The 12688-nt window shown below is 39.0% G+C and overlaps 1 protein-coding gene across 1 annotated transcript; it reads left to right on the forward strand.

Moving 5' to 3' along the window:
- Positions 1 to 5096: 5096 nt before the first annotated feature.
- Positions 5097 to 7389, forward strand: LOC307037203 (uncharacterized protein). The gene is made up of 3 exons (XM_079677980.1): positions 5097 to 5294; positions 5529 to 5622; positions 6174 to 7389. Exons 1-3 carry the CDS (start codon positions 5137 to 5139, stop codon positions 6516 to 6518), a joined length of 597 nt encoding a protein of 198 aa, XP_079534106.1. The 5' UTR covers positions 5097 to 5136; the 3' UTR covers positions 6519 to 7389.
- Positions 7390 to 12688: the final 5299 nt, after the last annotated feature.

Below are 12688 nucleotides of genomic sequence, written 5' to 3' on the forward strand. Positions count from 1 at the left end.
ATGGCCCAGCTGATTGCATATGTAGCATCCCTCGAACCGGAGAACTTTTCCTCTGCCTCTGCCTCCTAGGAAACCTCCTGGTTCTTGGTTCTCCATCTGATTCTCTTGCACTATCTGAGGTTCAACTGTTTGAGATGTCTGCTCTGCATTCTCTGGTTCTTCCTGAGCTTGAATTGTTGGAGGAATCTGCCCTGCCTTCTCTGATGTAGCTGCCATTTGCCTTGCCGCTTTCTTGTTGTTATTAGCTTCGGTATCTTTCTCAGCCATTTGTATCTTCAAGAGTCTTAGTTGTAATGTTTTAATTTCTTCGTCTTTTTCCCTCTGGGTTGCTTGGTATTTCATATCGTGGTAAATGAGATGTTGTCTCCATTCTTCAATGGGTATAGCGTCTAATGCCACCACATCTCCCAGGCTTGCCTGCACTGATTGGGGAAGGGCGTTAATGACCGCATTCTTCCACAGCATTACGACAGACGGTGAAACGTCATGTCGTTCTCCAGTGCAGTCCTCCCACACATCTCTTCAGGAAGGCATACATGTCTTCCCCCGGTTCTTTTCTCATGCTGTTGAGGGGATGTAAACTCCGTGTTGTTGGGTAAATTTGACGAATGGCAGCCCAATACCTCGACCTGACTTTGTTGAAGAAAATGTAATCTGGAGAGTTGGTGCATTTGGCCTTGGAATCCACTGCTCTTGCCTCTAGTCTTCCTTCTATCCATCCAAGCAGTGCCCTCATGTCTCCCAAGCACAGGTGGTCTTGGACTGTGTATTTCTCCAGATAATTCACCCACTTCTGACCTCCTTGTTTAAGTGGAGGTAGTTTTTTCGCTAATGCTTCCATGTCTCTGTGAGTCCATGATTGGTATTTCAATCCTCCTTCTCCAGCCGCTATCACCGGTAGCGTGAGTGTTGAGCAGTTCTTGAGTCTTCCAGCTTCAGTTACTGTTGTTGTGTCTGGAGAACCTTCGTCTTCTCTTCTCTGGAGTTGTGCTTCCATACGTTTGCTGAGTTCTTCCATCTTTCTGTTGAGCTCCTCTTCCATTCTTCTGCCTAGTTCTTCCAATCTTCTGTTGAGCTCACCAGATAGGAGTCTTACCTCATACTCCAAGTCTTTGACACGTGTAGCTGTGGGGAGACCGTCCAACTCCAATACTCCTCCTAAAACACCTAGAGTTGGAGCTTGTATTGGGGGTTGAAAGAAACTGTATTCTTCTGTCATGTAGGGAGGAGGCGCATCTGTCAGGCTTGGAAGGAGCTTTGAAGGTTGGATTACTGGAGCTTCTTCTGTCTTTTCTTTCTTATCTTCCTTTGCTGTGAGCACTGCTCCTTGAGCCACATACATGCCGTTCGTTGATTCTTGGCTGACATATTTTAGATGGAGTACCAGACTTGTAACTCTAGATTTTCTTTTTTCAGCTCTGTTTATAGCGCTTTTAGCAGGTCCATACCAAGGGGGTTGTCCGGCTTTGATCCATGCTTGTTGTTCTCGCAGGTATTTTCAATTTTCATGGTCAATTACTGCTTTTCTATGGGCTTTCTTTGGTGTTGGTTGATCATCAGCTGGATACAGTCCTCTCGTTTGCCATTGTTCCAACAGTTTCTCCATGTGGTTCCATGTCTTTTGTCTAAGATTTGGAACTGTTAAGAATCTGACCTGATTTGTATCCTTCCCGATATCTGCTGTTGAGCCTGGCCCTGCGTCTAGTCTCAACTTAGTTTGTTTTGGTGACATGTTCTCTAATTATTTATGAACTTATCAAAGATGAAGCACTAATCTTCTGACTAGCACCTTTGTTGCTGTTCGTCCGAACTTTAAATCTTTTTTTCTTGTTCAAGGTTTTATTAAAAAAAGTTTTTAAGTTTAAGGTAAAATATTAATAAAGTTAATTAATATATAAAAAATATGCAAAATTAAAATATGAAATGTTAAAATAAAGTTGTACCGTGTATGGTTTTGACTTTGAAATATGAATTTGGTTCAAATCCAAATCTCCTGTGTACAGTGCATACCGAAATGTATGCAATTATGCTGATGTCACCACTTGTGTTAGCTTCAATAAATTGGTGTTTGAAAAAGTATTATGTAAAGTTTCTTCTCTTATAATTAGAAACCACTTGCAATTCTGTCTTGGCGATCAAGCATGTGTTTATTTATAACACTTAAAATTATACTTCAATGTTATGGTGTTTCTTCTATTTGGGTAATAATGCTGTACTACCACCAGAGTGCGCTATTTTAATTTCCAGCTTAATCCACTAGGGAATAGCTGTTGCAAAACTGACTCGTTTTTAACAAGGAGAAACTTAGTTTCCTTAAAAATATCTTTAAAATAGGAAGAACATTACACTATGGTTAAACAACACAGCACATAACCGCCAAAACACATTTGCAAACAAGAATATTCACAAAACCGCCAATACAAATTTACCAGCAGAAGTACTTCCAATAGTTCTAACTCTAACAAGAAGTATGATGTTCTTTAGAAGATGGAATGCCTAGCCTCAGTGTGTTAAAGCAAACAGAGTACTTAAATTAGCATTTCATGAAATGGTGACTGCCGTGTGGCTCACTGTGAACATGAGGTCAAGACAAGATGGCAACTGGTCTTCCAACCTTTGACCTGAAGAACAAAGGGATTTGAGAAAATACCTGGAGTTGAAATAATGGTGAGGTGATATTTTGTCTAGTAAATTCAACACACAACACTGTAGTTTAAAATAACATTTCTATTTAGTTTACAATGATAAATGGGCCTTATACCCTTACGTCATAGCCCTCTACCCATGTACGTAAATGTTTTGACTTTAAGAGCCAGTATGGTCATCTCTTCTGTTTAAACACGCTATTTATGGGACAAAATGGGACGCTATCCAAACACAATCAGAAGAATATCGTCTATCTAACGCACGAATGTCGCACTTCCTGCCGTAATCCACAACGCAATGTCTTTTTGAAAACAGAAATAAAGTAACCACTGAAAGCTTCAAACTCCTCAGGCCTTTTCCTTGAAAAATGACTTTTTTAAAACAGCCTCACACTGTTGTTAACACAGAACACTCACTCCAATAACCTTAGCTTCAAACTTTGGCTGTGTCTTTGCCTCAAGCAGTCCCGACTGCTTAATGGCCTAAAACCATTCATGTAAAACGTAAAACGCAACAAAAGACACTTATATAAGTGATGGGCCTCTAGCCGACATGTAATAACAGACAAACGAATAGCATGCAGCATGCAGGGTTAAATAGAACAAAAGAAATTGAACTCACCCTGTCTGTGAAAAAGCAACGCCACGTGTGGTAGGATACCAATGTTTATCAATTTAGGCTTGTTTTAACTTAAATTTAGGTAGTCTTTCTCAGGAGTCCAACTTACCAGACAGACACACACTCCTATTGTTCACTATGTAATCTATTGAAGATTTTGAATAAACAGGTACTTCTTTACCTTTCTGTATGGGCCCGAGTGTATGTCTGCCAGCATTGTTCAAGCTCCTTTGAAAACTGCAACTGCTCTCCCGGTGGTTCGAGATCACGTCCGGGTCCCCAATTGTTAAATATGTTCTTTATTCTCGCGTCCAGGAGAGAAGCTTTAAAATGAGACTAAATGAGTCTCTGAAAAGATTCAAATGGGATACTTTAATTAAAAAAGGCGCGGTAGTGTTACAGACAGAATATTGTTCCGGCAGAAAACAGCTGTGATCTGGCTCTCCTGAGCAAGAAGAGAAGCCCCATCCCCCGTTCGGTGCCGTTATATATCCTCTGCTGGCTCCTCCCCGCCAGCCGGATCGCCTCGCTTCTAATGTCCGTTGTTGCATTTAAACAGAGGATTGGTACTTTTCACCTTCAACATATGCTTAACACGCCTTTTCTCCTCATATTCTCTTTCATCACTTTTCATTTAACATATTCTAAACGCTGTAATCAATACTCTAAAACATACAGAAAATGCTTCACGGCTGGTTTGGCTTCCGGTCATTCCGGATGTTGTCACATGCTACTCTCGTCTGTAAACAATAGTGTATTCAAATAAACTGTACTTTCATTTAATATTCAGCATGGTAGTATCTCGACATCTATAGTTGTAGTGTTAAATCAGTAGGTTTCGGTTTGCACCACTCCATGTCATTTCGCTACTCAATTCACCTCTTTAGGAAATCGTATATTAGCCACATGCTAAATGCTAACCGTAGACGAAGGATTTTCAGAACAAAAGCTTAACTGCTTGTGCACAAGAATTTCTGGTTTTTCAGTATAAAAGAGCGTTTAAACTGACGGTATGTTTAAGCTACATTATACCATCAAAACATTGATTTTAATTTCTAACACTTTGCGTGGCCATGAGGAGACTGAAACGTCCGACAACCCCAGTATTTTTCGGGGTTTAGTTAACCTGCTGGCCTCGTTAGAGAGCGTCTTGGAGGAGCAACTTAAAACGGCTACCGTTTTCAAAGGCACCTCAAAGACGGTGCAAAATGAACTGTTGGACTGCATGTTAGCAGTTACTAAAGATCACATTCTGGAGGAGGTCAAAAATGCCAGTTATTTCGCTATTCAGGCGGATGAGACCACTGATATTTCCACCCACTGCCAGTTAGTCCTTGTGCTACGCTACATCGATCCCCATAACAACGTCCAGGAGCGTTTTTTTTAGTTCATCCCTCTTCAAAATGCGAATGCTGACACAGTTGCCACCGCGCTGATGGAGAGGCTGGGCACTATACTCCCCGATGGACAACAGGGCAAACTAATCGCCCAAGACGGTGCAGCGGTGATGAGGGGAGCTAAAGGTGGAGTTCAGCGGAAAGTGAAGGATGTTTACAGTAGTGCACATTACATCCACTGCTATGCGCATCAGCTGAACCTAATTATGCAGCAGGCAACATCCCACATCCAGACCATTCAGACCTTGGTGGATTTGCTGCATTTTTCTTCAGGTCTTTTAAGAGAACTGCGATCCTGGATCAACTGGTGGCACACAGACTTCCTGGCACTTCCACAACACAATGGAACTCTCACAGTCGTGCTGTTAACACTGTGTATGAGCAGAAGGAGAACATCTTGAAGTGTTTCAAGACAATCAGAGACTCAGGTGACTTTGATCCCATAACAGTGAGAGAAGCTGGGGGCTTTGTGAGAATGATGGAAGATGAAGTTTTTTGCTTTTTCCTGACATTGTTCCACAACATCATGCCACATGTAGACATGCTGTTTAGCCAACTGCAGAAGAGGAACATCGAGTCTGTCTACATCAAAGGACTCATCAGGAGGTTCACCAGCAGCATACAGACAATCAGGTAAATCATTATTTACAATGGCTGAGATGTGCTTATTATAGGAAATCTGTGAAACCTAAATGTGATTTAGCTGAACACAATAGTTTAAATATCTTAAACAGGCTTACTGGAAATGTATATATTATATAACGTTTATAAGGTGTATCTCTGACTACTATTTCAAATAGTCAAACCTAATTTGTCAATTCTTCCCACAATGAGTAATTGTACATGGTTACTTGTGGTTTGGATCAGGGACTCCATTCCTCCTGATGGATCTGTGCAACAGCCGCCCACAACAAAACGGAGGGGACTTGGATATGAAGAGCAACAGCGGTTGGCTCGAGAGGTAAGCAGTAATAGGAACGTGTTCTATGAACAAAAGCTCCTTTCATAATATAGGTAATTTCATATCACAATAATGATACATTTCACAATAAAGCCCATTTTCTGTAAATTCAATAAATAGGTAAGCTAGTTAAAATATCCATATAAAAGGCCTATTGCTTATTACATTCTGAATTGTATACACTTAACAAGGCCTAAACTGCAAAAAGTGTCCCACACTCTCTACATTTCAAAGGGGATCAAGACAGATCAGAAAAGGTTTAGGCCTCCAGAAGCAACTACAGTGGACAGAAAGGGCCCAACAATTAATGAATGAAGTGTAAACATAGTCATTAAATGTATATATTGTAGTGACTTAATTTTAAACAGTAATATTGTTCTGTTGACGCTCAGATAGATGTCCTGTTATTCTGATAGGTTCCATTCACAAGAAAGCTCTTTGTTTGTTACACATCGTATAGGGAACACTAATGACATTATGACTGATAGATGTGAAAAGGTGATTCTGTTATTTATTATGTCTTGATTTTTTCATTGTGCATTATTTCATAGGTATGTGATACCATACTGAGTCAATCAAAGGAGAGATTTTCCTTCACCAAACACCTGATCAGCGCCACCCTCCTGCAAGGAGACCTGTTCGAGCAACACAGCCAAACATTCCCTGAAGCAGCGCTGAAAACAACTGTTGAGGCCTACCCTCTACTGGACAAGGCAAAGCTCAAGACGGAACTGTCCCTAGTCTATGACACTGACCAGTTCAGGGCTTGCAGTGGTGCTGTTAATCTGCTCCAGTTATTTGTTGACAACAATCTGCAGGAGACATTCACAGAGACTGTCAGTCTTCTGAAGGTTCTTGTAGCCACACCCATGGCTACGGCTGAGGCAGAGAGGTGATTTTCCACCCTGAAAAGGATCAAGACTTTCTTGAGGAACAGCATGACACAGGATCGCCTGAATGCTCTGGCTATGCTGTCAATTGAGAAAAAAAATAATTAGCAGCATTCCTGACTTCAACACCAGAGTCATTGAGAGGTTTGCCACTCAGAAGGAGAGAAGGGCAAAATTCCTCTTCAAATAAAGACACACACACACACACACACACACACACACACACACACACACACACACACACACACACTCACACACACACACACACACACACACACACACACACACACACACACGGCCGACCCTTAAAAAATAAAATGCGTTTTATTAGAGAGAGAATTAAACGGCCGCAGAATGTTGTTTATTTTATTTTACCTTTATTTAACCAGGATAGGTCTCATTGAGATTAAAACTCTCTTTTTCAAGAGAGTCCTGTGTTGCGAAGTTACTTTTGGATACCAAAGATGTTTTCAATGTTGTTCAAACACAAAGTCCAGGAACATGAGGACTGTTTGGAAACCTGTTGCGTTCGACTCATTTCTCCCAGAGGAACAGTTGTTTATTGTTTCCTTTTGTTTTTGTTTTTGTTATTCAAAGCAGGAGAAAAGGTGCTATAGGCCAATAAGCTGGATATCACTTTTCACATGTATGTAGAGAGGAGGTTTCCCATGGTTGTGTTAGAAGTGTATTAATATAATAATAATCACAGAAGTGATTGTTCTGTCTCCAAGTTTTTTGCATTGTCTGTGATATATTTTTCAACGGTTATAGCTCCTCCTGTCCTGTCCCAGCAACACTACACGGTTTGCAGCTCCACCACATTTTTGGTTTATCTTCGGTGTCGCTTTAAATCTGCTTCCCATCGGACTAAAACCTGAAATCTGAAGACAGATACTTGAAGTTATTTAAACCTTTTGCATACTTCTTTATGTTCTTTCTGGTCTAGTCTTGCCAGTTACATTGTACATAACGTATACAAATGTATTATCATTATGCTAACTGGTTGTTCGTGCTAGATGATGTAGCTTTTTCATTTCTGAGTTATTGCTATATGTAAATAAGCCTGTTTGTAAGTAATCCTCAGAGAAACAAAAACAAGTCTTATACAAATGTAAAGCTCTACGTTTTGTGCTGTGGTTCTTTTTTTTAAATTGCATTCATTCACAACCACTTAAATATTTATAATTAATGCTACTGAAAAGATGCTATTAATGACCAGAAACACATTATCTACATAACACATGCAGTTCACTGTAAAGCCACTTGGCGGAGGTGTTGGTTCATAAAACATGAACAGTTTTAAGAAAGAAAAAAACACAGACCAGTTCTGAGAATACAAATTCCTGGTACAGTGTAGATGTTCAGGTTGATAAATAATATTTTCCACACTGAAGATTATGGAGGTATTTATTATTCTTCTCATATATGTAAGCCTCAATGTGTCCTCCCCCCCCCCCCCCCCCCCCCCCAACATCACCAGAATTCATAACTTAAGGGGTCATTTTTTTTTACGGGGGGGAAGCTAGAGCCCTACCGGAAAATTACGCCACTGGCCGCCACTGTACAAAGACTCTTTTTTTCATACTGTACAAAGAATCAAGAAAGATATTGGTTTAAATTAATGAAGTATTGACTTTAATACACTGATATACATTCCATTAAACAATACTAAATACTAGATCATCATCAGTAAAGTTGAGGGTTTTTTCCATGCAAAAAGTTACATTTAGATGTTAACAAGCAATATGATTTTGTCAGCTTTCTAATTTAATGTATTAAAGGCAAAGATATTTAACACATAGTGAGAAATGCTACTATTTATCTCTCAATATTGTCTGTAAAAAACGTGGTAAAAGTTATTCTTTCAGTGAGACAACAGAGCAAGCTTCTACAGTTGCACTACGTTTTTATTACAGTTAAATGTTATTTTGATAATAACATATATTTCAATGTTGATGAACTTCATTCTTTTAATTCATAGCTCACTGTTGAAATAAAAAAAAAACATTACAATTACAAAATAATTATATCTACAGCCCCTAAACACACAAACACACCACTTTCATAAATAACACACTTGTTCTGCAATAATATGTTTTATGTTTCCTGTCATTTTTGTTAGGAAAGGACATGCCTGAAAGACACGACATTTTCTCCTTCTCTGAGGGTCAAGAAGAACATCAAACATTAAACATTAAAAGCTGATGCTATGAGATTTTAAGACCAGTACACTAAGAAACTACTTTTATTGTAAAAACTGTCAGCTGATTGAATGCACCTATTTCCACATCTACACTCCATCCGCTGATTATTTCTATTTGCCTCGCTTTATGAGCTTCACATCACTTGTGCCTTGTACCGCAGAGTTTGCAATGTCACAAATAAATGGGGCCAATCTTCAGTCAGATGTGAATGTGTAATCTAAAATGTTCAGTAAGAATAATGGACAAAAGGAGTACAATTACAAATACAATTGACTGAAATGTGAACCAAAACTTAATCAAATGTTTTAAATAAAAAGCACATATGGACAGAAGGTGTAAACCTATTAAATGTATAAGTAAACACATTTAATCAAATTACGTGACAGACTAGGCATGTGCAGTTGGTATCAGCTTTGCCCAGCATGGGCTCCTCCATCAGGCCTGGTCCTCCTCACAGAGGAAAGACCCTCAGTCCTCTCGGGGCCAAACCAACAGACAGGACGTCCATCACACAGAGGTTTCTCCCTGAAGTCTCAGCAGCTCTCACCACGCTGTCTCAATCCATCCACACTGAATATGAGAGGGGGAAAATGAAAATAATAACTGCTTTAGACAATAAGAAATATAAAGTTGACTGTTGAGTTGCTCAGTTTTTTTAGATTGTCAATACTATTACTGTACAACTAATATATCAGGTTAAGAGGCACATCTCCTCATGAGATGACCCACCTATTGCCCATTTCTAAGTCTTTATTTCTAAGTCTTTATTGTTATGATTTTGTATATATAGTACAGCTACTCTACTTTACTCTACCCAATGATATGCATTCAATGTAACCGCCTATAATGTATTACCATGTGCTGTATGCTTAGGCTGAATGTTTGTAATTTCTTGGTTATTTCTTCCGATGTATGTGTGTGAATGTTGTTTGTATGTTGTACTTGTTTGTTATTTGTTTTCTTGGGACCCCCTTGAAAACGAGGTGATTCACCTCAAGGGGTTTATCCTAATAAAGAAATTTGAATCTATATATACATTCAAATAAAGATTGGTCTTTAAATACATTTTGTCTTTTGAATTGTTTGTCTAAAGTCAAGGATCTAGAACTGGTACTTAGTTTTAATGATACAGTCTGGTTATTATGCTGTTTGGAGGAGGCCTCACAGGTAAGAGCACTAACTAGCTACCATCACATGTACCTTTGACTTAAATGTATTAAACATATAGTAAAGTGATATCAAAATATAAATAACTAATGTCATGCAAACATGTTAATATTTGCTTGATTCCAGTGTTGAATTTAGCACAATTGCATACACACAATTGAACAATTGCATTGTTAAGGGATTTTAAGATTCTGAAGTATTATGCTAAAAACTCAATAACCTAGATTATTATTTATAGTTTTGCTGAATTGTTTCATGTCCGCTTAACTTAGAAAAGTAAAATGTGATGGCAGTGTGCAGATGGGGAGCATGTTAGCTTAGCTTGGTAGCTTCAGCTAGCTCTGGAACTTTCAGCTCTGTGGCAGCAGGCCCCGCCTCGGCTCCGCCTCTTTGCCCTTATTTGGAGCAGGCTGGAGCAGGCCGGAATTTAACTCTGGCGTCACTGTCGAGCCGTTAGTGGCCGATTCCGCCTACTAAGGGCTTCTCGGCAACTCTGAAGAATCCTATGGGTGACGTCACGGAACCTACGTCCATTTATATATACAGTCTGTGGCCGTTTCTCAATCGCAAGTAAAACTGCTGCAGAGCAACTATTTCAAGTATACTACGACGTCATTGAGTGGCGCCGAAGGACTGTTTAAATGCATGTTAAATGCCCAGCATTCTGCGCCACTCTATGACGTAGTATACTTGAAATAGTTGCTCTGCAGCATGTGTACTCGCGATTGAGAAACGGGCTATGGCTGGAAGAAACGGCCTTGTCCAGACCACAATGAGTATCTCTCTTTTCACAGGCAATGAAAAATGGGTGGAGCTTGAATAATTTCTGGTCACTTGATTACAACTATAAGGCGTTGCCTGGTTACAGGGGGTGGTTCAAGTTATCCACTTGCTCAACTTAACCCCTTCTCCCCTACTGGAGAGAGTATTTGTAAAACAAATCAGGATATAAAAAGGTACCCACCTTGTGCATTTGAGCTCCATACTGTTTCAGAAATAATAATTGAAGTGGTTTGGAACATGATATGGCACTTAATCACGGGAGCATTTAGCTGCATCTGAACAGAGCAGACAGCTCATCACAGAACTCACTGCTTGCCTTACTGCAAAGGGGATTGGGCCAGCAGCTACATACCCAGAATCAGCCATTCTCTAACAGGCCTGAAATAGAGGGATATGAGGGATGTCTACAATGCATGATCTGTTTGATATTTTGAGCAAAAAACATCAGACATGTTTTTTATATATCTGAGACTCATAATATAGGCCTACAAATAGATAGGAGATCTTTAATGCATCACTAATTATAAAACATATCATATATATTATTCTGAAATTGGACAATCTGCACAATGACTACTTTTACCTTTGGATCTTTAACTATATTTTGATGATAATACTTTTCAACTTTTACTTGTAATAGAGTGGCGAAGTCACGCCCATCTACTACCGGTCAATGGGACCTTATTTCGGAAAAGAGAGAAAACGTATCTTTCGATCCCGTTTGAATTGTGCCATGAATTACACATATGATGTTTGTCAATCTTAAAAAATCATTTGCATGTCAAAAAAGTCACAGTTTGTCGTAAAAGTAGTATACAGATGTAGCACCTCATTTCAGACTCCAGCTTACAGCTTCCTGCCTACGACCTGCCTAAGACCAGTATCGAGGAGTTTTAAGCCCTCCCACTATTTTCCAAGAGGGCGTTGCCAAATCTTCAATTTCAGGTTTTAACCAGGAGATGGCGCTTCATTCACAAATACAGAAATACAAGTTTCATGGACTTTCAGTTGTGTTTTGAAGAGCATTTGAACACATCAATATTTTAGATCAACTAAAGTATATCTAATCTTGTAATTCAATAATATATAGTCTTTATATATTAAATCATCATAATAATAATGTAAATGTGTACATTACACTTCTTTATTTGTTATGCACATACTTTTACCTTTACAATCGTTTGCTTTAATATGCACTATATTTTCTGTATATGTTTGTGTTTGCTTCCTCCCTTCCTCCCTTTCGGACACATACTGTATGATTTATTATTATTATGAATATGAAGATATTATTAAGATAAGATAAGATGTTTATCTTTATTGATTGAACATTTTAGTTTGGAATGTGCTGTCCCACGGTAATTCCGAAGGCTCACAGGTCACATTCCGACCATTATTTAAAACAATAGGTGCTTTCACACCGTCTACACTTTGATTTTTATAGAGGGAGCTCTGTGGCTGAATGGCCAGCGATTAGGTGTGGCGCATTTATCATAGGTGATCAGAGCTAACTGCCTGCCGTCAGATTAATGTTTTTAAATTTAATTAAAAAAAGAAATTAATTTAAAAAACAGATCTGATTTTAAGACTATTTCTGCGCTCATAAAGAATGATAAGAATAAGAATAATGCGTATTGAACTGGTTTCATTAATTAGTGAGTTTATTTAACACTAGAACAGCCAATCGGGTCAATTTGTGTGATGTGTGTTGTGTGTGTGCAATGTAACTTTTTTTCAATAAAATATTAAAGTCTCCCAGTCCGTGACTTTTCCTGAAAGTGTGTTATGTAGCACCCTATGTTGTTAAAAATTGCATTCTAATAGAAGGATTTGACGGTTTTAGGTAGGCCTATACAAAAACCTCTGGCGGTTCTAGTGTTAAGGTAATTAGGTACAGTAGAAGCCCTTTTTTATCAGTAACGAATTTAGCAGTTGAACATAAAAGTCAACTGACTGAGGGTCACTTGCAATGACAGTGTTGTGTCTAACTGTAAGCTTGTCACTCAGAGTAACCTACAGTTA

Source organism: Notothenia rossii, assembly GCF_949606895.1.
Source record: "Notothenia rossii genome assembly, chromosome: 4".
Classification (NCBI taxonomy): Eukaryota; Metazoa; Chordata; class Actinopteri; order Perciformes; family Nototheniidae; genus Notothenia; species Notothenia rossii.

Coding starts and splice junctions, on each gene's coding strand:
- LOC307037203 (XM_079677980.1), top strand. CDS start 5,137: ATGATGGAAGATGAAGTTTTTTGCTTTTTCCTGACATTGTTCCACAAC. Junction 5,295..5,528: donor AGCAGCATACAGACAATCAG/GTAAATCATTAT, acceptor GGTTTGGATCAG/GGACTCCATTCCTCCTGATG. Junction 5,623..6,173: donor AACAGCGGTTGGCTCGAGAG/GTAAGCAGTAAT, acceptor ATTATTTCATAG/GTATGTGATACCATACTGAG.